This window comes from Poromitra crassiceps (assembly GCF_964638095.1).
Source record: "Poromitra crassiceps genome assembly, chromosome: 9".
NCBI lineage: Eukaryota > Metazoa > Chordata > Actinopteri > Beryciformes > Melamphaidae > Poromitra > Poromitra crassiceps.
Genome location: NC_139630.1, coordinates 17,653,599 through 17,681,265, shown reverse-complemented (window position 1 = coordinate 17,681,265; position 27,667 = coordinate 17,653,599). Strand labels below are relative to the sequence as shown.

Genomic DNA, 27,667 nt, shown 5'->3' with positions numbered 1-27,667 from the left:
CCCCCCCCCCCTTCAGAGGTCAGAGGCTTCCCACATCCCCCGGCTTCTTCTCGGGGACGCCGCGGTCGCCTCGGTGCCCCCCTGGCCCCGCCCGGCCATTACAGGTACATGTAACCATGGTTACAGGTACATGCCGTTGATGAGGTAATCGGACTCCTCCGTGGTGAGGGGGCGGGTCTTCTTCAGCTTGTGGCGAACGAGTCGGAGACGGCAGCTGATCATGAGCAGCAGCAGAGCGGTGATGATCAGGCCCAGAGCCAGCGGGAGGATGGCACCTGCCGGAGAGAACAGACGACACATTCACTAACTGCAAGTGCACTCAGAGAGCACAGACCCAGGCCAATACTCGGATCAGAACCCTGACCCACCCACATCTCCCGCGCCACTCCCCCTACCCACCATGGAGGTATTAAAATAACTGGATAGGGGACGAGTCACGCCCACCCATGCATTCGGACGGAGTCTGCTCACTGGTGCATGAAGTCATGGGGGGGTTTTCTTCCTGGTTTTACTTCCTGACCATGCGGCCTCAGGCGAAGTGCGCATGTGTGCCATGACATCTCCCACCCCTCCCACCCATGGATGTATTAAAAGAAGAAAATACACCCGTATACGGCTCTTAGTGGCTTCTGAAGAAAAAATGCCCCATAAAAAATTATTTGATAAATAAAAGAGTTGTTTTATACTTTGAGTGACACCCGGAAAAAATGCCCCTGGGTTTAACAGCTGCCGGGGGGTCCCCATGCAAGTGGATAGGAATTTTCCTTTCTGGGCTGCATGGTGTCACGTGACTTGCAATACAGAGCTTCGCCACCATGTTCAAATGGCTTCACAGCCCAGCGCTATTCCTGGGGGCTTGCTACCCACCCCTCGAATCCCGTCTCTCTATGACCTTCCTATCCCTATCTATGATCCCTTTTCCATGGCCCCGCCCCTTTCCTGACCACACCCCCTCCCACCACCCACATCTCCCTAGCCACTCCCCCTACCCACCCCTCAAATCCCAACTCTCTACGACCTTCCTATCCCTAGCTATGGCCCATTTTCCCTAGCCCCGCCCCCTTCCTTGACCCGGATCAGATCGGATCTGCGCCAAAGTGTAATGGGTTCTTCCTTGTCCCACCCAAGCGAGGCGGGCGAGGCCGCGCAGCGGCCAAGCTGCATGTGGCGAGCCTGCACAACGGGTGAGCCTAGTTAAATACATGCTCTCAAACTGACACGGCCAAGGATCCATTACCTCAGTGTTGCCAAAAGAGCTGCTCTACCATGTGATGTTTTCAAACAGATCTACCTGACCTTCATCCATCCAGTCCTTGAGTATGCCAGCCCAGTCTGTGCTGGGCTGAGAAAAGGCCTCTGAGGAGCTGAAGAAGGTACAGAAACCATGCTGCAGGATGCTTCTTCTCTTCCATCTTTGAGTGAAAGGCGTGATGAGGCCACCCTGCCTACCTGCTCACCAACATACTCAAGGATAGCTCCTCCCCCCTGCATGGTTTCCTGCATCTTGGTCAGCGTATAGGGAATAAGGACTACGTCCCCCACATAAGACGTGAACTCTCTTTTCTTAAACTGTTTTATAAATAAATTAGTGGCATTTTTAGCTTCTTTAAATTACCTATTTATTTGAGGGTTTATGTAGCTTCTGCTTATGATGCTGCTGCTGCTGCTGCTGCTGCTGCTGCAATGTTTGATGCATTTCAGGATTCACAATTTAAAAACTGTTTTTATTCTGTTGCATCCTGCCCAGTCAAACTTTTAAAAAATGAAATTTGAATCTTGGAATCAGAGCATACTGCAGTTTTGTGTATTACTCAAACCAATTATCAAATAGTTGGTGATTCATTTAATAATTGACAATTAATAGACTAATTGATTAATTGCTGTTCTAATAGTTAGTAGGCAAACTTCTGTGTTGAAGCACACCTGACTCGGGGACTGGGTGTCCTCCCTTTACTGGAAATGGTTTGGAGATGGGAAGGTGGTCCTCTGGCTGGCTCTGGGAGACGGGCTCTTTAGGGGCAGCTGCAACAAAACATGCAAACACAACTTAGTGATAATTATGTCTTTGAAACATTGTAGCTTCCATTTCTTCAATGTTACTGTCATGTATAGATAGACCTTATTCGATAACCCCGGACGCCGCCATATTGTTGACAATTGTTGACTTGTTGAATTGTTGTTGAATTGTTGACAATTGCCTCATTATCAGCAAGAGTGGAAAGGTGGAAGTTTGTGGATGATTTAAATCTATTAGAGGTTAGAAAGATAAAGGAACCCAGCATCATGCAAAATGATCTGGATGAGCTATCAGCCTGGACAGAGGCAAACAGGATGAAACTGAACCCCCTTAAGTGCAAAGTACTCAATGTCTGCTTTGCAAAGAAGCCACCCCCCCTGCCCGACTTGAGTATTGGTGGTGCTGTGTTAGCCAGCCACTAAGCTCCTTGGGTTGTGGGTGCAGGCAGACTTAAGATGGGACATGCAGGTGAATGCAACTACAAAAAAAGCAAATCAACGCATGTTCATCCTAAAGAGACTGCAAAAGTTTGGCATCCCAACAGATGATCTGAAGACACTGTATACAACGTACATCCGCCCAGTATTGGAGTATGCGGCGGTCGTGTGGCACTTCAGCATAACCAGCAAACAGAACCAGGCCCTAGAATGAGTCCAAACAAGGTCCAAACATACTGGGTTCTGACTACAGATCCTACTCTGAGGCCTGCCAGACCCTCAACATCCAACCTCTGCAGAAGAGACGAGAGGAGCTGTGCCTGAACTTTGCACTCAAACTCCAAAGTTCCACAGATTTCTCAAGCTGGCTCCCACCAACGTGCGCTGAGAGAGAAGGAGCAAGGACAAGACAAGGAGCACGGCTGAGAGACATCAAGTGTAAAACAGAACGCTACAAAAAGAGTCCTATACCGTCCATGGTCAGATTGCTGAATGGACACAAATAAGAGCAATCCTGTGTTACTGTGTTTCTGGCTTTACTGTGCTTTTGAGATATTTTTAGATATTGAACGAATTCTAATATTAATATATATTGTGCACTGCAATTCAGTTTGCTCATTTTAAACTGCCAGAGTGCATTTTAATGACACATGTATTTAAATGTGTAAATAAAGGACATATATACAAACCGCAGCCGTAACGTAGTGTGGCCGAGCGTATAGCAACAGTTATGGCTTCGTCAAAGAGAAGTGATGAAAAAATAAGTTTGGTTGGAGGTGTGGACCCCTAGAATAAATATAACTCATTATATTGCCAGGTATAACGTACCGGACATTGTGAATACAGTATTGGCATAGGCTACACGTCTCAGGAGCTGAAGGCTTTCAAATCCCTTGAGTCCTATAACTATTTCATCTGTGGCAATTGGTCTGACATTTTTACTTTTGTGCCACCAACAACATCATCATCATCATCATCAAACGTTGTCGTGACAGCAAAGGTAAATAACCTTAACGTTAAATGTTTGTTTGATATGATCTGACGCTTGCTTGCATGAGCCCAATGTTTGCTACTAACGTTAGCCTCTAGTCTCTTTCCCTTCACGTTTGTGGACAGTAGCTAACACCCGGGCTTTTATTGCTGCTGTTACTACAGCCGTGTATTATTACACAGCACACTATCGCTGTTGTGAAATAGCTCCTGACGCAGTAAAAACTGCATTAAATAGGCTAGTAAGTAACGTTGGCTAGCGTCCCTTAGGACAGCTGTCAGTCACTTTTAAACAGCGTGCTGCGGAATGTCAACAAAATGGCGGCGGTGGGCGTGCTCGTATGTGAGTTACGTCAGTCGAATAAGCTCTATTATAGCTTTACCTATCTCTGTCTGTTTGGTGATGGGAGGAGCCACGGTTGCTGGTTTGAAAGCAGGACCTAAACAAACAACATTGTTGTCATGAATTAATAGCAGAATTTGTAATAGTGTTATAATTACATACGATACAATGGCGTTGAAATGGAATGAATAGGAAGCAGAAACATACTTTTTTGGATACATTCACCGACACAGTCCGCCTCCTGGAGGAAGTTGTTATGGTTGCCCTGGCAGCCGCCGTACAGGAAGTGTTTGCATTGTCCCGCCTCTCGGTCGTAGTACCAACGTGCGAAGGTCCCTTTACAGGGTCCCACGACTGGAGCTGCAGCACACGGGTCTACAGCCGCAGAGAGAGAGGAGAGACACCGTCAACAACTGTTTACTGACAACCAATACGACGGGGAGGGGGGGGGCAAAGGTCAAAGTGGTACTGTAGCGCCTGGACAACAGATGCAACAAAGATTCCAGTGTGTGTGTGTGTGTGTGTGTGTGACAAAAATACACCTTTCTCACATGGCATTTCTTGCAATTCCTTTTTGAACCTCTGCCCCTCTTCCTCTGACACCGTATGACGGTGTTGCACTGATCTGATTTCCCCGTGCATTTGGGACATGGGGGACGTGAAGAAAAGACTCCTGAGAATGCGCCTCAGCCAGACCAGGCCCTGTGCTAAAGTGGCGGTCCCGGGTCCGTCTCAGCCTAATTCAGGGATCGGATGGCGCGGGGACAGAGGCTCTTTGTTCGGGCGCTCCCCGAGTGCGCAGGGAGAGTGCCGCATTCCCATCGCACCCTGTAGGGGCAGAGTGGGGCCCTGCGGCTGCGCCAACGTTTTCGCTTTTTTGGCTCTGTGACTCAGCGGCCGCCTGCGGGGGCTCCATCTGCCCCAGTCCTGTCCAGAGACCAGCAGCAACACTCCTCTTACATAAGCTTAATGCACCCATGATGCTGACGCACGGCCATTTTGCATTATAAGCAGGTACGTCTCTGGGCTACTGGGGAACTGAATCTTGCTGCAGCAACACAGCTCTGATAGAGGCAAACACAAGAAGGGGAAGGAATGGAAGAAACGCCTGTAGATTTCCGTACAAACCACTTCTTTTTAGATTGTCCTTGAACCCACCACTCTGGCTTGGCAGGATAGTTTACTTTTATGCATTTTCATATTTGGCTCGTTAATGTTCACACTTAACCAATTATTATTGACAAAATTGATGAACTATAGAAAATCACACTTAGTGAAGGTGTTGATTTCTTTTTAAAATTTTGTTGTTTTGCTTTTTTTCCTCTTTATTTTTTCCTCCTCTTTTTGGGGGTTGTAAGAGATTTTTATTTTAATGTTATGTGATTGTAAGGAAGGCGCAGGACTACATTTTTATATATTTTTTTACATTATATTTTATATATTATATATTTATATATTCTTTTTAATATATTTTACTCAGTATGAGTTGTTTGTGTTGACTGTGTTTCTTTTTTTTATACTAGTCTTGCTGAAAGCCTCTTGGCCAGGTCATCATTGTAAAAGAGAACTGATTCTCATCTTTTTTTTACCTGCTTAAATCAAGGTCAAATAATAAAAAAACAAAATAGATCAGCTTTTTGCTTCCTTCTGCCCCTTCTCAAATTCATCCTCGTTAGTATTTTGATGAAGACTGTTTGATTTAATTGTTTATGGTTATATTTTTGTCTTTATTATGATTTTATGTGTCGATTTGTTTGAGAAAAATAAAGATCAAATCAAATCAATTACACAAGTGAACCAGAGTTTGTCAGCAAAAGGCACCTGTCATTCCACCAGGTAACTAACAGACAAAACTAAGCATGCTGGACTTGTGCTCTTCTCTGTTCTTCATAGTGTTAAGGTTCATGTTGTCATGCTCGGCTTTACAAGCTATCAGATGTTCAACATCCGTCTGCTAGTTTTGAACCTGTAGCTGGTTCAGATTACCTTCCCGCTCACAACAAACCGCACCAGTTACCTTGTTCCAAGAGGACTGAGACTTGCATCTTGTATGCCCGCTTCACCAGCCACCAGCCAGACATTAGCCTATACATTCAACCCCCCCCCTCCCCTCCCTATGCATCCTTTATTATAAAAGGGAGCATGTGGGCAATCTCTGTTCTCCGTCTGTTTCATCTTTTCATTTTTTGTGCCGGCCACAGCTAGGCCGTTTTACGTGCGATCGGGCTGAAACTTTCAGGGGGTGTAAAGAGCACCTGTGTGGGTGACCTGACGGAGCCAGATTTTTTAATTAGGTGATTGCCCTAATTACCGATGTCCTCAGTGATGTCATCAGTGATGATGTCATCAGTGATGTCATACATAGGCATTGTGACATCATTGTGACATCACTGATGACATCAATGACACACACACACACACACACACACACACATGAGAGAGATACTGAGGGAGAGGGAGAGAGAGAGGGGGAGGGAGAGAGACTGAGGGAGCGGGAGAGAGAGAGACTGAGGGAGCGGGAGAGAGAGAGAGACTGAGGGAGCGGGAGAGAGACTGAAGGAGAGGGAGAGAGGAGAGGGAGAGAGAGAGGGGGGAGAGAGAGAGGGGGCAGAGACTGAGGGAGGGAGAGAGGGAGACTGAGGGAGGGAGAGAGAGAGAGACTGGGGGAGAGAGAGAGGGAGACATTGCGCGCAGGCCAATAGGGCAGGCGAGTCAATCAAACTGCATTATGTACCTTGACTGACTGGTATGGATGTTGAAATGCCATGTGGGTGTCAGTGGGGTACCTTGTTGACATACCATGTGGTGTCAGTGGGGCCATGTGGGTGTCAGTGGGGTACCTTGACTGAAGCCATGTGGGTGTCAGTGGGGTACCTTGACTGAAGCCTTGTGGGTTTCAGTGGGGTACCTTGACTGAAGCCATGTGGGTGTCAGTGGGGTACCTTGACTGAAGCCTTGTGGGTGTCAGTGGGGTACCTTGACTGAAGCCATGTGGGTGTCAGTGGGGTACCTTGTTGAAATGCCATGTGGTGTCAGTGGGGTACCTTGTTGAAATGCCATGTGGTGTCAGTGGGGTACCTTGTTGAAATGCCATGTGGTGTCAGTGGGGTACCTTGTTGAAATGCCATGTGGTGTCAGTGGGGTACCTTGTTGAAATGCCATGTGGGTGTCAGTGGGGTACCTTGACTGAAGCCATGTGGTGTCAGTGGGGTACCTTGACTGAAGCCATGTGGGTGTCAGTGGGGTACCTTGACTGAAGCCATGTGGTGTCAGTGGGGTACCTTGACTGAAGCCATGTGGTGTCAGTGGGGTACCTTGTTGAAATGCCATGTGGTGTCAGTGGGGTACCTTGACTGAAGCCATGTGGTGTCAGTGGGGTACCTTGACTGAAGCCATGTGGTGTCAGTGGGGTACCTTGACTGAAGCCATGTGGTGTCAGTGGGGTACCTTGACTGAAGCCATGTGGGTGTCAGTGAGGTACCTTGACTGAATGGGCTCTCCTGCTGGCTGGGACTGAGTGGATGAGCAGGCGGTGGAGGAGGCAGCTTGGTGCTGAGGGGAGGCAGAGCAGGCGGGGGGATGATGCTCTCCAGGCTCTTCCTGGGTCCAGCCTGGAGCAGGGAGCCGTCCTCGGCCTCCTCTGCCTGGACAACCAGCCTGTGAGGGCCGGGCACGCCGGCAGGGTGGGTCACCGTCTTCCTGCTGCTATCGACTACAGAGCACGCACACAAAAACACGCACACAAAAACACGCACACAAAAACACGCACACAGTTATGTGTTACTTTTTTTTTCCTTCGCCCGGATTTCTCTCCCATTTTCTCCCAATTATACTATTGGCCAATTCCCCCTGCTCTCCCGGTCGTTGCTCCACCCCCTCTGCCGAACCGGGGAGAGTTGTAGACTAGCACATGCTTCCTCCGATACATGTGCAGTCACCAGCCTTCTTTTCACCTGACAGCTAGGAGCAGTCCACCCCCTCCCCCCTTCTCCCCCAAAACAGGCTCCCCGACTGACCAGAGGAGGCGCTAGTGGAGGACTCGTACACCACCGGCTTCCTGCCCCGCAGGGATGTCTGACCAAATCGCAAGTACCGCTGCCGGTGGTGGGCGAGTGCTTTTACCTCTCTACACTACCCAGACGCCCCCTGGTGGTAGGTGAGTGCTTTTACCTCTCTACACTACCCAGACGCCCCCTAGTGGTAGGTGAGTGCTTTTACCTCTCTACACTACCCAGACGCCCCCTGGTGGTAGGTGAGTGCTTTTACCTCTCTACACTACCCAGACGCCCCCTGGTGGTAGGTGAGTGCTTTTACCTCTCTACACTACCCAGACGCCCCCTGGTGGTAGGTGAGTGCTTTTACCTCTCTACACTACCCAGACGCTACTACGACATTTCTTCTTCACATTCCGGTGTCTTAGACTTGGAATAGTTCTGTGCACTTCACACTGCTCCCAAAACACATGCGGTTACATTTGGAAAACAACAGAAGGTTTCTCACAGTTTTGGCAGAAGGCCTCGTCCGAGCGGTCTGGACATTGCTGCTTCCCGTCGCAGGCGTAGCTGATGTCGATGCAGCAGCCGTCGTCGCACATGAACTGGTAGCGCGAGCAGCGACCTGTACACACTGTGAACACACACAGACACACCTGTACACACCTGTACACACTGTGAACACAGAGACACACCTGTACACACTGTGAACACACACAGACACACCTGTACACACCTGTACACACTGTGGACACAGAGACACACCTGTACACACTGTGGGCACAGAGACACACCTGTACACACTGTGGACACAGAGACACACCTGTACACACTGTGGACACAGAGACACACCTGTACACACTGTGGACACAGAGACACACCTGTACACACTGTGCAGAGACACACCTGTACACACTGTGGACACACAGAGACACACCTGTACACACTGTGGACACAGAGACACACCTGTACACACTGTGGACACACAGAGACACACCTGTACACACTGTGGACACAGAGACACACCTGTTCACACTGTGCAGAGACAGAGACACACCTGTACACACTGTGGACACACCTGCACACACTGTGGACACAGAGACACACCTGTACACACTGTTGACACAGAGACACACCTGTACACACTGTGGGCACAGAGACACACCTGTACACACTGTGGACACAGAGATACACCTGTACACACTGTGGGCACAGAGACACACCTGTACACACAGAGACACACCTGTACACACAGAGACACACCTGTACACACTGTGGGCACAGAGACACACCTGTACACACAGAGACACACCTGTACACACTGTGGGCACATAGACACACCTGTACACACTGTGGACACAGAGACACACCTGTTCACACTGTGGACACAGAGACACACCTGTACACACTGTGGGCACATAGACACACCTGTACACACTGTGGGCACAGAGACACACCTGTACACACTGTGGACACAGAGACACACCTGTTCACACTGTGGGTCCAGAGACACACCTGTTCACACTGTGGACACAGAGACACACCTGTACACACTGTGGACACAGAGACACACCTGTACACACTGTGGGCACAGAGACACACCTGTTCACACTGTGGGTACAGAGACACACCTGTTCACACTGTGGACACAGAGACACACCTGTACACACTGTGGACACAGAGACACACCTGTACACACTGTGGACACAGAGACACACCTGTACACACTGTGGACACAGAGACACACCTGTACACACTGTGGACACAGAGACACACCTGTTCACACTGTGGACACAGAGACACACCTGTACACACTGTGGACACAGAGACACACCTGTACACACTGTGGACACAGAGACACACCTGTACACACTGTGGACACAGAGACACACCTGTACACACTGTGGACACAGAGACACACCTGTACACACTGTGGACACAGAGACACACCTGTACACACTGTGGACACAGAGACACACCTGTTCACACTGTGGACACAGAGACACACCTGTACACACTGTGGACACAGAGACACACCTGTTCACACTGTGGACACAGAGACACACCTGTACACACTGTGGACACAGAGACACACCTGTACACACTGTGGGTACAGTGATCCAATGTGCTGCTTCAAGGCTTGCATTGTTTCTGGATACAGAATCCTCTGTCTTTCTCTGACCGTGTTTGTGTCCGGCCAAATGTGTGTGCCTCCAAAAACACAACTTTGAAGAATATCATACTGAAACATTGAATTCTAGAAATGAATCTGGGGAATGAATGAATTCAACACCCCGCATTCTCCCTGAGACATTGGGGTCCCTGGGTGTGGACTGGGGGGGGGGGGGGGGGGGGGTCGGCCTCCTCCTCCAGGGGGCAGCAGTGGGCTCACACTCCTCACTTAACTAACAAGAAGCCATGTGACACTGTGCCTTCTTCATCTCCTATGACTGAACCTTATTCTTCCACGTTCATAGCTAAAAGGTACATTTAATAATATAGTCATCGTCAAGCCTCAATCAATTTAATTTCAAATGTGTTTACAAATTCAGTTTTTGAATACGGTAAATGTATTCAACAAATGATTTCTCTTTTGAATTCAGTGGTTCAATATGAGCCATTTATGCAGTTAAGGTACTACAGTCTCTACTGGCACTACTCTCTTAGCCTGCTAAACCATCCTGATCACATGACCTGTGGTGAGATATTTCGTTTTAACCTTTAAATAAGTCCATTTACTAGAGAGTAAATTGTAACATAGTTTATTTACAAGACAAAAGTCCACACACGGATCCGGATCACTGCCTGCTCTCACTACTTCCTTAAGATGGCAAATGACCCCGAACAAAGGAGGTCTTACTTCTTTATAACCTTTGGTCTAGGCTCCGCCCAGACACTGTGTCTGCAGTTCACAGCGCCCTCTATCTTCCTGGAGTAGTAATGAACAGGATTATTTATCTACAGTTCCCTCCTTTTTTTCCTTATAAGGAAAAACTTAACTGAGGGATTTATTATAAAGTTGCTTTTTGGTTTTGCAACTTTTGTCTATCAGCATACATCATCAGCATTTTGACATCTCACCCCATCCAGAGATGCGCACAAGCAGGTCCACAACGCAGCCTTTCCCAGATCACATAATCCACAAAGTCCAAACCACTTCTATGAATCAAATGACCCGGGAACCATGTTATGAACCACCCTGCACACAGCTCTGCACTGAGTGCGGTGACTTTTAACAGCTTATTCACATGCAGAGGTAAACCTACTTTTTCCATTTGCTTTCCTTCGAAGTAGGGAAAGGCCTCTGCGAGCTTCTACTGTTATAGAACCACTCACTTAAAAAGCCTGTGCATAACCCAGCCTACCAGCGATACCAAAAGTCTATGATGATGCTTATTATATAATGATAATGTTTATACTATATTATAATAGGCCTTTTATACAATACTTCTAGAATTAATTAGTTACATACTCTAGTACTAGACACAACATACATTCAATTCAATCATTTACAGTACATATTATTACACTTAACAGCTTTCAAGGTTTATAGTTCACTATCAATTATTTGGCATATGTTTCTGAATTCAATTAGGGAGTGCAGGATTCTTGTGGCAGTTTTATTTCTTCTTCGTCCTCGCGTTGGGTCGTCTTCATTGGCTCCACCTACTTGCTATTCACACACACTCCATCCATTCCACTTCATTCATTAAATCAATATCCTTTCTCACTGCTAAACTGTCTGTTTTATTGAAATGTTCCTTTGTCTTGAACTCGATGTCTCCCTCGATGTTCCTGGTTTTCCTGAAACAGAAAATCTAATCTTAGTTCTCTTTTATATAAATCAGTTTATCTCAACAGTCATAAGTATCTTCTATTCCGAATTAACTGCTCCCTCCTTTGTTGATCTAACCCTAGGGGATAAGAGTGTTAATCATATTCATTATAACCAGCGTTCATGCAGACATTACAAAATGAAATTCAAGGATTTTCCAGTACTTTCCATAATACTATGTTCATTGTCAAGGATTTCACATAACCAAGACTTCATGGCAGCTGTAAGTTTGGCTCAAAAGCCATCAATTTTACAATTTATTTTATTGGGTATTTGATAATTTATTGGTCTAACAACACAAAAGCTTAACTTCTGTGTGATCAGATCAAACCCCCTCTTTCCTCACGTTCCACATTATTTGTTTCTGTTTTGCATACGCTGTTTCTACTTGGCTTAGACAACCTGTATGATGATAGGGTTAGCATTAGGTGAGGGAAAATTGCAAAGTAAACTGGCTTATTAATCAATGTGAGGCCACATTTAGTATATTTTGAAAGACAAACCAAGGACCACTCAAAATCTGTCCACAAACCTCATTTGGCCGCAGGGCCGTGCTTTAGAAACCTGTATTGAATTTTCAACTTGCCAATTCATCTCAAAATACTGCACAATCCAGATTGCACATTTACGCTTAAAATCACACAGTATCTCAGCATTAAACTAAAACAATAACACTACTACAATTGCAAATAGCTGAAGATTATTCAACAAGAACCATTATACAAATGTGCCACTTTGTACTCAACTTATCATTGGCGACTCTTTCTGCAACACTGGACAATTTCCCTCATTATTTCAACATTTAAATTTGTACTGCCTGCATTTTCATACTCACCAAACTATTTTCCTATATTTTCATATTATTAATTGCTATATTCATTGATTGTATCACACATTTTCAAATATTAATTGTCCAGTGTCCCATCAATGAGTCATTTCCTATCTGTTGCCTCGAACCCTCCTCTTTGGCTCTTTGTATCCTCCGTCTCCACTTCCTTCTCTGTAAAGACACAAACATAACTTAAATTATTTACATGGCACCACACAAACATGGATCTTCAGGATTCTCATTTCAGTTCAATTGACATTAACAGCATAATTTGTATAAAGAATGATTCATCTCACCTCTTAAATTGATTCCTCTTCAATATTACCTGCCATGGATTCGGTCCCCTCCACGACTATTTGTCCAATAACTTTGGTTATAACAATCAACTTTTCATAGTTAGTTATGAATTAGTTAGTTTGGTTAGTGTATTAATTCATGCAGTATTTCAGCTGTTCCCATATTTCCACGTCATACTTACCTTACTTTCTGATCCTGTAAACAATTAATCACACAACAAATAACTCAAATAACCATTCTCTATCTACAGTATTGAGCTCACTTAGATTCTATAACAAATAAAATTCTCTCCTAGTCAGTCCGAAAATGTCAAGTCCGTCCCTTTCCCTCTCATACACACAGTCACAAGTCTGAACTCCGAACTCTTCATTATTCTCATTACTCTCCGCTTCCTTCCCCCCTCTGAAAATCGCTTCCAGATTTTCACTCCATTGTCCATCTCTGTATAACAGACAAGCATACAGATTAATGACAATTTACACTTTTAAAAAGCAAGATTATTTTCTCCATCTGCAAACCTCCAGACTTCCTTATAACGAAATAAAATTAGACTGAATATTACTTAACCAATACACTTTAGTTTAGTTGGAGTTTACCCAATGTGGAGTTCACATTCAAATTTTGTTCTTCAAACCCTGTTTACAATGACAGACAGACGGCTCTTCTCGGTCTTCAAATTAGCATTTCAATCACTTTTACTGCAATAAAAGCCTTTGATCAGCATTACTTCCAATTCTTTTATCAACTGTTTGCTGTGAAAGGAAAATAGTAGTACCAAACTCTGTTGGTTTGAATGATTACCCGCTGTCCACGCTTTATTATGCTGAAGCACTGACTAAAAGCTCTCCACATGCGTCATCCCCTGTAAGAAAATTAGCATTTAGATTAGATTATTATTAAGTTCCCCCCCCACTGCCCTGTTAAGTCTCAGAAATTCACATGACATGACAACATTGTGTAATTGTCTACATTTGCTTGAAACTTATCAGTTCTTCATACTGTGTTTTTTTTTTTTTTAATTCCAGCACCTCCATCTCATCTCGGCCTGTTTCTGAAATGTTAAAACCAACATTAATACCCTTCATAATGTACAATTTTCCTGCACACAACAACTGCCTCCTCTCTTCCTCCCATTCCAGAACAACTTGATTCCCTTCCTGCAGCCCATGGTTCCGTTTCTGAAACACACACAAAATATGTTAACCCCTAGCATAGATATCCCATTTTCATTTATTACTTAATTTTCTGTGCTCTCATTTTCTCCAGTTCAGCTGGACTCCGTCTGAAATAAAAGAACATAGTGCTTTATTTACTTGTGACTTAATCGCGGTAGACACTTCATTTTCTCTTCTTCTCAACTTTCAGCAAAGTTAAATATGGATCTTCATAAAGCAGTGTAACACAATAAAATACTAACAAAGGAATTCTAACCCACAATGACTTCATCTGAAATGAGGTTCATCGTGTTGTTTATATTTATAGCCTTCACCTTGTCTCTAATTCTAATTGGCAACATAAATTGGAAGAATCCGAAATTCAACTCAAAATATGGATATTGATATTACCATAATTAGACAATTCTGTGTTATTTATTCCCAACCAAATTTTCATTTTGCTCTCCACCTGAAATCTTACCATCTCAAAGTCTCACTCAATGTGATTGTTCTCTACCCCCTCACCCCTACTTCAACTCTTCTTATCTCTGTTTAGGAAGAAGGGATGAGATGCATTGTCACTATGTTAAATAACTAAGTCCCTTTACCCAACTGGAGTCATTCTGTACTCTTATTCTTCAAGGAGCCTGCACATTGTAAGGATTATCTGGACAATTTCGGGCCCAGTGTGTAGGATTCCCACAAACAAAACATCTATTTTGCTTTCTGCATACTCCCCTATTCGGACTCTGAATATAAAGGCCGGCACATTCACTGCCTCCTCCTATCTCATGTTGGCCCTGTTGCCCACCCCTCCCCCCTCTATTTACCTGAAGGGAGCGGGGGTGAGGTGGCTTCCTGTGAAATCCTTCTCTCCTCCCTTTTGTTGCAATTTCTGTTTGCTTTGTATTCACAAATGCCTCAGTTATACTTATTTTCTCCTCTCCTGTCAATAATTCTACACTCTCATGTTTAACTATCTGTAATTGACGCATAGCTTGTACTAAGAATTCCTCTGCTTGTCTTTTGGCGATCTGAGCAGCCCATAAATTGTATACTATTTCATGTTCCCTTCGGGCCTGGTCATCCAATTGTTTAAGAGATAATTGTTCTAACACTGCATTTAATTTCGCTTTCTCAAAAGTGCCCATAGCTGGCCATGAACCCTGTGTCCAATAAGACCACTCAGTTGTCTTTTCTGCTGCCATGAGCCCATGCAGATTCATCATTTCTTGGATAGGCAGGATTTTCTTATCTTGATTTCTCAACTCCATTTCTGAAAATTACACAAATAGGTTATTACACAGCAAAGTTTCCCCTAATTCTACTTTATTTTACCAAGTTGCTTATTTACTATACAATCATGTGCTTTACTTCTAATCACGTTTGAGTAAAATATTTGTAGTTTTACACATGCAGTACATTCATTCACACAAAGACTACAAGTCCCATTGTCCTTGTGAACAACACTCAAAATGGCCGACAGCCATGTGCTCCCCAACTCACACAATAAACAACCGGCGTAAAGCAGCTGCTGGCTTATAAATTAATTCCCTAATTATTAAGCCCCAGCTGAGGATAGAAACTATTGATGTGATAGTCAATGATTTTCTTTCATACAAGCCGATTTAACAAACAACCGCGGTATACAACACAGCCACATGCAACAAATTCTGCTACCATTGTTCATCCCAGCAACTGAATAGCATTCACACTTAGAAGCATCGTCTTATTAAATTTGTGCAACCACAACTGGTACTGCGTCTCTTTTCATTTCAGTAATATGCAACATCTCCTGAGTGCCACTATCTCAGAGCGGCCAGCTTTTAAGCTTACCGTTTCTCACATAAAACTCCATTCAACATTCCTTACCATACACTTTTTATTTGCTAGCTAATTCAGTCACTGGATGACTAACGTACGTTTTATTACTTATTTATTTATATAGCGCTAATTATCTCCCAACCGGGGGAAATCCGGCGACTTCAAAGCATTTACTCCGCTTCCTCTAAGGATTTACTGTGGTCTCATGGGTCGCCAATGCGACTTCCGATTCCTTGTTAGCACATTAGCCACTGCTAACTATTGTACTAAACAGTCTCCCAGAACAGACAAGTTGGGTCTCTATCTAGAGCATATACTTTACAGGCCTCTAAGGTCTCATTCCCACTCCTTGTGAACGATTCTGCTCCTAATAAAAAAACCCTCTAACGGTCAAATGCTTCCACCATATGTGTATAGCTGCATTCACCAGAAGTAGATGAAACAGTCTGTTTTAAGAGACTACTGAACAAAGGATCGTCCCCCCTCCCGCACAGCCTCTAAGGATTTTATTTATTTACCTAGGTTCTTAATTCTCTCTCACTGGTAGGCCTACACAATCAGCAGCAGAATATCTGTTACATCAATAATATGATTAGTTACCGAACTCAGTTACCTTATAATGTTTTCATGATTTCCACCTAGTGGATCCTTGAGGCTCCAACTTGCCTCTTAATCAAATTTCCCAATAGCAACATAGCGATCTTTCTTCCACGCTATTCTTTATGCTCTTTTAATCATTCGGTAACCAATCATCTATTGGGCACATTTAACACACAACACACTTAGACTTTTGTATTTCCAAATAATCAAATTACAACTCACCTTGGCTTCCCATTTGCTTCTCGCCGGCCTGCTCTGCCTGTGTTGTTGTTGATTTGCGCGCTCCACAGGAATTCAGGTCCGACGTGAAACAATGGCCCCAAACCTGCCCAACTATATCACTATACTTCCCCCCTCGACACGGGTTTCGGCAACCAAACTGTGGTGAGATATTTCGTTTTAACCTTTAAATAAGTCCATTTACTAGAGAGTAAATTGTAACATAGTTTATTTACAAGACAAAAGTCCACACACGGATCCGGATCACTGCCTGCTCTCACTACTTCCTTAAGATGGCAAATGACCCCGAACAAAGGAGGTCTTACTTCTTTATAACCTTTGGTCTAGGCTCCGCCCAGACACTGTGTCTGCAGTTCACAGCGCCCTCTATCTTCCTGGAGTAGTAATGAACAGGATTATTTATCTACAGACCTCACATCCTGTTTGGCTTTACGTATGTCTGGACTTCCAGCTGCTCACATCGATTTCAGTGGGCGGGAGTACTTGCCTTGACAGACAACCTCTTCAGCCAATCAGTGTCAGATTCAGTCAAATCCAAATCCACTCGGAAGAAGGGGCGAAAATGTATTTTCCGCTGAGCAACTCTGCTTGTGCATACTCTATATAGAGAGCCAAAGTCGACGTCACTTCCAGCGTCAGCATGCGTACCAGAGATTTTCATCCACCATTTATTTTCCCATAGACATTTCGTAAAATGCTTATAAAAATAGTTTTACTTGTTCAAACCAAACGGTTCAGCTATATTTAGAATCAGGAGAGACCACAGAACATTTCACTTGGACCAAAACTAAAAAAAAAAGAATGCAGATTTAAATAAACTATTTTTTCAATGTTTGTTTGTTTTAGTTTTAATCCGAGTGAAATGTTCTATGGTCTCTCCTGAATCTAAATATAGCTGAATCGCTTGGTTTGACCAAGTAAAACTATTTTTTATAAGCATTTTACGAAATGTCTATGGAAAATAAAATGGATGAAATCCGTTGGCATGCATGCTGAAGCAGGAAGTTACGTCAACTTTGGCTCTCTATTTAGACTATTTCTGCAATAACTGCCCTCATGGCTATGTGTTAACTGACGTTAACGTTACCGCTCGTTGCTTCGGGAGATGCCATGTCTGTTTCGCCCTGATTGGCCAGTTATCCCATTGATACCTGATGCCGCATTTGTGTGTATCCCTTTAAGACCGCGAACCACGTATGATGCGGTTCGCGGCCTTAAAGGGATACACACACAAATTAGGGATATACACGCAAATGCTGCATTAGGTATCAATGGGTTATATTGTCAACTATGGTGCCCATGCAGTCCCAATGTTATTTCTGGAAATCACTGTGCTGGGGGTGGAAGTCCAGTCCAAGTTGTGGACGAGTGATGTCATTAAGTGTATGAATGACATCACTGGTCCACAACTTAACGGAAATCAACTCTCAATAACTGTCAAAGTAAATGAATGCCTGCAAAACTGTTTACAGTTTTCAGATATGTGTGAGATCATGTGCAAAATAAATCAGCATTATTTTTCGGCGGAGTGTCCCTTTAAGTACAGCAAATATCAGACACTTTAACACTTTTACTCAAGTAACATTCTAATAGGCGACTTTGACTTTTACCAAAGTCTTTTTCTGGCAAGATATCTGTATGTATGTATCAAGTATGGCTTGGGAGTACTTTATACAGCACTGACCTTCTGCCTGGTGCTTGGGAGTACTTTATACAGCACTGACCTTCTGCCTGGTGCTCGGGTGCCAGCACAGTGACAGACACGTTGTCAGAGCTCTGCTGTCCGGCCGTGTCGGTGACGGTCATCTGGAAGGTGTAGACGCCATGCTGGAGGCCACTCACCTTCAGCAGCCCTGCATGGGTCACCTGACACATGACCAGGAACATTCAACACTGTGATACAGCATCCTCAGGCTATGTGAACGGGACATTTTGCCTGCAAAAAACCCTTCACATGGTGAAAACTTGACTTTTTAATTTTTTTTATATTTCCATAAATTGTAAACTCCCCCCTATATATAACTTTTTGAATGACTGAGACAGCTGTCTCACATCCAAAGTTATGAGTATTTTAATCTGGTATGTGTCTAAAAGTAGAAAGTGATCAAAATGGCTTTAAACATAATAAACATAAATTAACATAATATTTTCTACATTGACAGATGAAAGTAACCAAATTTGTTTAACCGATGGGTTCCCAGATTGTTCCGAACCTGGCCCATGAAGGTACTGCAAGTGGGTCACAAAATCAATTGCAAAACATTCCGATCCTCATGAAAAAAAGAATGGTAATTATTATTAGTATGTATGAGAATACATTTCTCCATTGTTGAATGATAAGTGTTATTTAATTTGTGATCAATTACTTGTTAATTAGCTGTGAGTCTGAAAAGGTTGGAATGAGAACATCTGCTCTAGAATATGTCAAATAAATACAAAACCTTGTTCAGAATTATGTGTAGCATAGTGGTACAACATTGACAGCACTATTAGTCCCAGTTTATCATGTCTCTCCACTCTAAGATAACAGCATTTCTTTAATGATACAGATAAAACACAGTGTGAACATTTACCCTCTACATTCATTTTTTTTTATGGTGAACCTTAAATAACTAGCATTGAGTCTCTAAAGAGTTGAATTAGTCATGAATTACCAAGTCAAACACAGATACACATAGTTCATTCTTATATCGCATGTTGGTTTGTTTGTTTTTTCTTTTGTCTTTTGGCATCGTCAGTTTGGTCAAGTAAGTTGAATTTAATTAGGTGGAGAATTTCTTAATGACCACAGAGTTTAGTGGGTGAAGGTGAGAGGATTCTGTTTTCTACTGTTGTAAAACAGTGGAATAAGTTTCAACCGTTTCAACTTGAAAACATAAACATTCTACATTGCCCTTAGCTAACTTCCTGTTGCAGTGTGATGCTAATACAAGAATAGCTGACAGGAAATAAGCTCATTTTAAAACTGTTGCCTAGCAACACAATCCTGTGAAAACTATCTATACATGACATGTCCCATGTGCCGTCTGAAGTGGTGACTAGAGGACAGGACCTTGGGGCAGGTTCGGTCATAATAAACTCTTATCTCTATTTGAACAGCGAGACATAGTGGAGCTCTGCGCACCATGTTGACTTAACTCCTGCAAACACACTCAAGCTGCTCAACACTGCTGTCTGTAACACCTCATACTGCAACATGCCTCATCTCAACAACACTGCTGTCTGTAACACCTCATACTGCAACAGGCCTCATCTCAACACTGCTGTCTGTAACACCTCATACTGCAACATGCCTCATCTCAACACTTCTGTCTGTAACACCTCATACTGCAACATGCCTCATCTCAACACTGCTGTCTGTAACACCTCATACTGCAACAGGCCTCATCTCAACACTGCTGTCTGTAACACCTCATACTGCAACATGCCTCATCTCAACACTGCTGTCTGTAACACCTCATACTGCAACAGGCCTCATCTCAACACTGCTGTCTGTAACACCTCATACTGCAACATGCCTCATCTCAACACTTCTGTCTGTAACACCTCATACTGCAACATGCCTCATCTCAACACTGCTGTCTGTAACACATCATACTGCAACAGGCCTCATCTCAACACTGCTGTCTGTAACACCTCATACTGCAACATGCCTCATCTCAACACTGCTGTCTGTAACACATCATACTGCAACATGCCTCATCTCAACACTGCTGTCTGTAACACATCATACTGCAACAGGCCTCATCTCAACACTGCTGTCTGTAACACCTCATACTGCAACATGCCTCATCTCAACACTGCTGTCTGTAACACCTCATACTGCAACATGCCTCATCTCAACACTGCTGTCTGTAACACCTCATACTGCAACAGGCCTCATCTCAACACTGCTGTCTGTAACACCTCATACTGCAACATGCCTCATCTCAACACTGCTGTCTGTAACACCTCATACTGCAACATGCCTCATCTCAACACTGCTGTCTGTAACACCTCATACTGCAACATGCCTCATCTCAACAACACTGCTGTCTGTAACACCTCATACTGCAACAGGCCTCATCTCAACACTGCTGTCTGTAACACCTCATACTGCAACAGGCCTCATCTCAACACTGCTGTCTGTAACACCTCATACTGCAACATGCCTCATCTCAACACTGCTGTCTGTAACACCTCATACTGCAACATGCCTCATCTCAACACTGCTGTCTGTAACACCTCACACTGCAACATGCCTCATCTCAACACTTCTGTCTGTAACACCTCATACTGCAACATGCCTCATCTCAACACTGCTGTCTGTAACACCTCATACTGCAACAGGCCTCATCTCAACACTGCTGTCTGTAACACATCATACTGCAACAGGCCTCATCTCAACACTGCTGTCTGTAACACATCATACTGCAACAGGCCTCATCTCAACACTGCTGTCTGTAACACATCATACTGCAACAGGCCTCATCTCAACACTGCTGTCTGTAACGCCTCATACTGCAACATGCCTCATCTCAACACTGCTGTCTGTAACACCTCATACTGCAACAGGCCTCATCTCAACACTGCTGTCTGTAACACATCATACTGCAACAGGCCTCATCTCAACACTGTCTGTAACACCTCATACTGCAACATGCCTCATCTCAACACTGCTGTCTGTAACACCTCATACTGCAACAGGCCTCATCTCAACACTGCTGTCTGTAACACATCATACTGCAACATGCCTCATCTCAACACTGCTGTCTGTAACACCTCATACTGCAACATGCCTCATCTCAACACTGCTGTCTGTAACACCTCATACTGCAACAGGCCTCATCTCAACACTGCTGTCTGTAACACCTCATACTGCAACATGCCTCATCTCAACACTGCTGTCTGTAACACCTCATACTGCAACAGGCCTCATCTCAACACTGCTGTCTGTAACACATCATACTGCAACAGGCCTCATCTCAACACTGTTGTCTGTAACACCTCATACTGCAACAGGCCTCATCTCAACACTGCTGTCTGTAACACCTCATACTGCAACATGCCTCATCTCAACACTGCTGTCTGTAACGCCTCATACTGCAACATGCCTCATCTCAACACTGCTGTCTGTAACACCTCATACTGCAACAGGCCTCATCTCAACACTGCTGTCTGTAACACCTCATACTGCAACATGCCTCATCTCAACACTGCTGTCTGTAACGCCTCATACTGCAACATGCCTCATCTCAACACTGTTGTCTGTAACACCTCATACTGCAACAGGCCTCATCTCAACACTGCTGTCTGTAACACCTCATACTGCAACATGCCTCATCTCAACACTGCTGTCTGTAACACCTCATACTGCAACATGTCTCATCTCAACACTGCTGTCTGTAACACCTCATACTGCAACATGCCTCATCTCAACAACACTGCTGTCTGTAACACCTCATACTGCAACATGTCTCATCTCAACACTGCTGTCTGTAACACCTCATACTGCAACATGTCTCATCTCAACACTGCTGTCTGTAACACCTCATACTGCAACATGTCTCATCTCAACACTGCTGTCTGTAACACCTCATACTGCAACATGTCTCATCTCAACACTGCTGTCTGTAACACCTCATACTGCAACATGCCTCATCTCAACACTGCTGTCTGTAACACCTCATACTGCAACATGCCTCATCTCAACACTGCTGTCTGTAACACTTCATACTGCAACAGGCCTCATCTCAACACTGCTGTCTGTAACACCTCATACTGCAACATGCCTCATCTCAACACTGCTGTCTGTAACACTTCATACTGCAACAGGCCTCATCTCAACACTGCTGTCTGTAACACTTCATACTGCAACATGTCTCATCTCAACACTGCTGTCTGTAACACCTCATACTGCAACATGCCTCATCTCAACACTGCTGTCTGTAACACTTCATACTGCAACAGGCCTCATCTTAACACTGCTGTCTGTAACACCTCATACTGCAACATGCCTCATCTCAACACTGCTGTCTGTAACACCTCATACTGCAACATGCCTCATCTCAACACTGCTGTCTGTAACACCTCATACTGCAACATGCCTCATCTCAACACTACTGTCTGTAACACCTCATACTGCAACGATAAAACGATAAAAGGAGCTGTCCATCAGCACCACACAGAAATCAGAAACTAAAAGTGAGGGGCTGCCTGCAATAGCCTAATTAAATAACAAATAATTCCACATGTCGAAGCTGTGCCTTTCTGGTGAGATTATTTTGAGATTATAAATGTTTGAGATTACAATTGAAACTGCCCTTATATTGCAATTTTTCTGTGGCACTCAAGATTCTAACATATTTACCTCTAAACAGCTACATGTAGACACTTTAGCTTCCACGTGTTTATTAGCACGGCCCCGTCTTCTACTCCAGTGGAAATTTAAGCGAGCCCCATCCATCTCTCAAAGGCTTCAGGATGTCACGCTTTTTCTGAAACTAGAAAGGATCAGGTCTGACCTGAGGACTGATACCTCATTCATGACAACTCGGACCGCCGGAGGTTTCATCTCGGAACCTCTGTCCCTGGCATATCTGCGTTCACGCTGCACTTCCCTGTCGGAGGGAAAACACTGGGAAAAACCAAGGAGGGTTCTGTGAAGTGGAGGCAGTAATGCAACATTTTGGACGAGATGTGTGGATATGACGTCAACTCGGACGAAGCGGAGCTCTGAATGATACCCGAATTTCCGAGCTGTAATTCCGGCCTGGACGACCGTTCAATTCACTTTTTACAGGTTGGAGCCCATTTTTTCTGGTGGTCCAAGTTGTCTTGAATGGGGTGTTATTCTGAGTTCTATGGAAAATGGTACCTTTTTATAATGTACTTCAACTGACTGAAGATCTTACCGAAAAAAGACTCTCTTTTTCTCTCATTTATTTATGTATTTATTTATGTATTTATTTATTTATTATTTCTCCTCTTCATACTGCTTTATTTCATTGATAGATTGATTCCAATAAGGAGGATTTGATATGACGTCTAAGAGATACAACTGTGTGTAATTCTTCAGTTTTGGAAATGGTGGGGGGAGGGAACGGTGGGAATATTAAAATTGTATTCTCCCTGTATTGTGTTGATGAATAGGCACTCAATAAATAAATGAATACAAATAATTGACGAATGATTGATTACAAATTAAACAGTATCATTCAACAATGGAGAAATGCATTTGCATACATACTACTGTAATACAAAAAGAAGAAAAAACTATCATATTTTGCAAATGATTTGAAAAGCATTGGCCCACAGGTTGGAATGGCTGCCCTAGAGCAAGGCACTATCACTGCCAGAGTTAGGGATTCCGTTCCTTAGAGCAAGACATTAACACTACCATGGTTGGGGGTTCCATTCCCACTAGGAGTGGCCAAACTCAAGCTGTATACAGTGACAGTTACTGTAAGGTGGTTTGGATATGAGCATGCATTAAACAGAAGCTACAGTGGTGTGATTGACCTTCATGTTGATGTTGGAGTCTCCCTTGACGAGAGCCCAGTCGTAGCGGCTGATCCTGTGGTCGTCCAGGCTGTCGCGGCCGTCTAACACCGCCCAGTCTGTGGGCAGCTGGATCACCACGTCCTGTCCAGCGTCACCACGGGGGGGCTCGTCCAGCTCTGCAATGCCACACACCAGAGATGCTCACAAGTCATTTTGTGCAAGTCCAAGTCAAGTCTCAAGTCTTTAAGCTCGAGTCCAAGTCAAGTCTCAAGTCTTTAAGCTCGAGTCCAAGTCAAGTCTCAAGTCTTTAAGCTCGAGTCCAAGTCAAGTCTCAAGTCTTTAAGCTCGAGTCCAAGTCAAGTCTCAAGTCTTTAAGCTTAAGTTCAAGTCAAGTCTCAAGTCTTTAAGCTCGAGTCCAAGTCAAGTCTCAAGTCTTTAAGCTCGAGTCCAAGTCAAGTCTCAAGTCTTTAAGCTTGAGTCCAAGTCAAGTCTCAAGTCTTTAAGCTTAAGTTCAAGTCAAGTCTCAAGTCTTTAAGCTCGAGTCCAAGTCAAGTCTCAAGTCTTTAAGCTCGAGTCCAAGTCAAGTCTCAAGTCTTTGAGGACAAGTCTCAAGTCGAAGTCCTCATCAAATGCACTTCAATCCAGCCCACCAAACCAGTTACTACTCTATTTTTTAGTTTATTTCTTGTCACTGTGGTAGTTATGGGGTCAATTTGATTAGGGCTGCAACTAACAATTATTTTCATTATACTTTAATCTGTTGATTATTTTCTCGACTAATCGTTTAGTCGACTCTTTTGGTCTGTAAAATGTCACAAAATGGTGAAAAACATTGATCATTTTTCCCCAAAGCCCAAGATGACGTCCTCGATGTCTTCTCTTGTCCTGACCAACAGTCCACAAGCCAAAGAGAATCAGTTCACTGTCATAGACGACTAAAGAAACCAGAACATAATCACATTTAAGATGCTGCAACGAGATCATTTTATGTATTTATTTATTTTCATTTTCTTAAAAAATGTCTCAACGATTTGTCAGCTATAAAAAATAGTTGGCCATTATTTTCTGTCGAATATAAATATTTTTGAGGTATATTTGAATAAAAGATTAGACTGTAGTTATTATTTCACCTTTCCCATAGCAGCCCCCTAATGGCACTGTCCTTGGTAAATGATAAATGGTAAATGACAGTCATCAGTGGTGAATAACTACAGGGGAAAACAGTATGTGTTCCTGCTTGCCATACAACAGTAGTCAGTTGGCAGCACAGTTCCCTAGCCAAACAGTTTAGGGGCTAGAGGACTGTGTTCTCCCTCGGCCCCTAAACAAACAGTTTAGGGGCCGAGTTAAAACACACCTGCTGCTACTCTCAATGGGCTAATCTAATTATGGAAGGCCAGGACCTAGAGGGCGAATCATTAACCCGCTCCCTACCAGCTTCACCAGCCTCATCAGCACTGGAGGCTACTGGCAGAGCAAAGAGCTGTGCACAATGGAACACAGCTCCACAGCAGGTACACAATCTCAGACAGCAGCAGCAGAATTGGGGGGGGGGGTCCTACACAGTCCTACAAAATCAACTTAATCAAAGCAGGGAGGGAGTTTATGTTCTGAGTGAATCTGGTTGTATATGTGTGTAGTTTATTTTTTTTTGTCTTTTTCTTTCATGTAAAAAAAAATATGTAATCAATAAAACATTTATTAAAAAAAATCAAAGCATTGACAATTTCCAATAGATTAATCCTCCATGCAGAGTCTCAACAACTGCTCCAAACGCACTAAGAATCACCAGCTCCAAAGTTGCAGCTTTTTCTAAGCCTAGTATATACTAGGGTGGGGGGGGGGATATCGATACAGCATATTGTATCGCAATATTTTGTGGGAAATATATCGTATCATATCGAATGCAAAGTATTGTGATATTTTATTATACAAAATGTCAAGTGCATGCAACATTTATCAGAGGTTTTTATGACAGTGTTGGTATTGTACGTATCGTGACTTAAGTAAGTATGTGTATTGTATTGTGGGGCATCTGGTGATTCCCACCCCTACAGACAGATAATAAAGGTTTCTCCCCAAACCTTTGCCTGGCTTAGGGAGAGGCCACATTGCCACATTCAGCTCAATTCATAAAAGTGACTCAAAAACAAACTCAGACCCATAAATGTTTTCATGCCCATTTGAGACTCTTAACTTACTTATAACCTAGGCCAGGGGTTCTCAATATGGGGTCCGGGGACCACCAGGTGTTCTTAAGGGTGTTCCAAGGGGTCCCAATTAAATTGATGAAATGTTAATTCACCATTATTACCATTAGGCTAGAGAAGATTAACACAATTAGAGAATGTAGAAGAATGACGTATGTTTTGACCATAGTTTCTCTGTTACCTCTCTTCCTACAATACAGATAGTGACGGAATTCTGGAAAATCATATCTAACAATAAAATATTTGCTGATTATTTTGTTTGGAAAGACCAAATCTCATCAAATGGGGGTCCTTAGCCCTAATATGGACTGAATTAGGGGTCATTGATATGAAAATAACTGACCTAGGCTACTAGTAGGCTAACTAATCAGAATGTGTTAATCATTAATAATCTTTGTTGACAATGACTGTAGCATAATCTAACAGATGGTGAATTAATTTGGCTTAATCACTAGCGTTGATTAAGCAATAATTAATAACTAATGATAATAAGAAATACCTAATAAGCATTCATTAGTGAATCATGGAGGGGGACCAATGACCTTGCAGTTTGTTCATATAGAAAATAGTTTATTATTATTAATAATAATAATAATAATAATAATAATAATAATAATAATAATAATAATAATAATAATAATAATATTAATAATCATCATCATCATCATCATCATCATAATGATAACAATCATAATAATAATAATAATAATAATAATAATAATAATAATAATAATAATAATAATAATAATAATAATAATAATAGGCTACTAATAGTAATAATAATAATAATATGGTCTTGTTGTCAGCGGTATTAGCCTGATGATGTCTGAGCAGAAGACCTCTCACCTTGGGTCTCATCATCTGCCAGGTTCGCAGCAGGTCTCCTGGCCGGGCTGAGCAGCTGGTTCCTGGAGGAGACAGGGAGGTGGCCCCCCGTGCCGTTTGCCCGGCTGTGGGTGCTGAAGCCCGGCTGCGGGGCGAACGAGCACACGTTCTTCTCCCTGTAGGTGCAGTTGAAGAGGTAGCAGTTGAGACTCTCCTCCTGGACCACGGCCACGGTGCAGCGGGGCTCTGCGCAGCAGGCGTGCAGGCAGTCCTTCCAGCTCTCCGCCCTGCCGGGCGCCAGGAGGAAGGTGGCCCCCTGCTCGATGGAGTCCTTGGCGCGGATGATGTGCTCGTCCAGGCCGGTGAAGTCGCCCAGGCAGCCGTCCATCACGCCGCCTCCCCGGCTCGGATACCCAGCCTGGTCCTGCTGCTGGAGCTGCTTGCGGAAGTCCTCCAGGAGCTCCTCCACCCCGGACAGTTTGGATTTTAAGTCGGATATCTGCGAGGCGCGGCCGTGAGTGTGTACCGCGCACAGCAGCAGCAACAACACACAAGACAGCAGCAGCCTGTGATGATGCGGAGGCACAACCAT

At 43.9% G+C, this 27,667-nt stretch overlaps 1 protein-coding gene across 1 annotated transcript; it reads right to left on the bottom strand.

Annotated features, from left to right (window-relative positions):
* Window positions 1–120: 120 nt before the first annotated feature.
* Window positions 121–27,667, bottom strand: lrp11 (low density lipoprotein receptor-related protein 11; the record flags this gene model as incomplete). The annotated part of the gene is made up of 9 exons (XM_083642880.1): window positions 121–275; window positions 1,924–2,022; window positions 3,828–3,884; window positions 3,995–4,162; window positions 7,269–7,499; window positions 8,288–8,413; window positions 18,283–18,424; window positions 24,059–24,216; window positions 27,097–27,667. 9 exons carry the CDS (start codon window positions 27,665–27,667, stop codon window positions 121–123), a joined length of 1,707 nt encoding a protein of 568 aa, XP_083499006.1.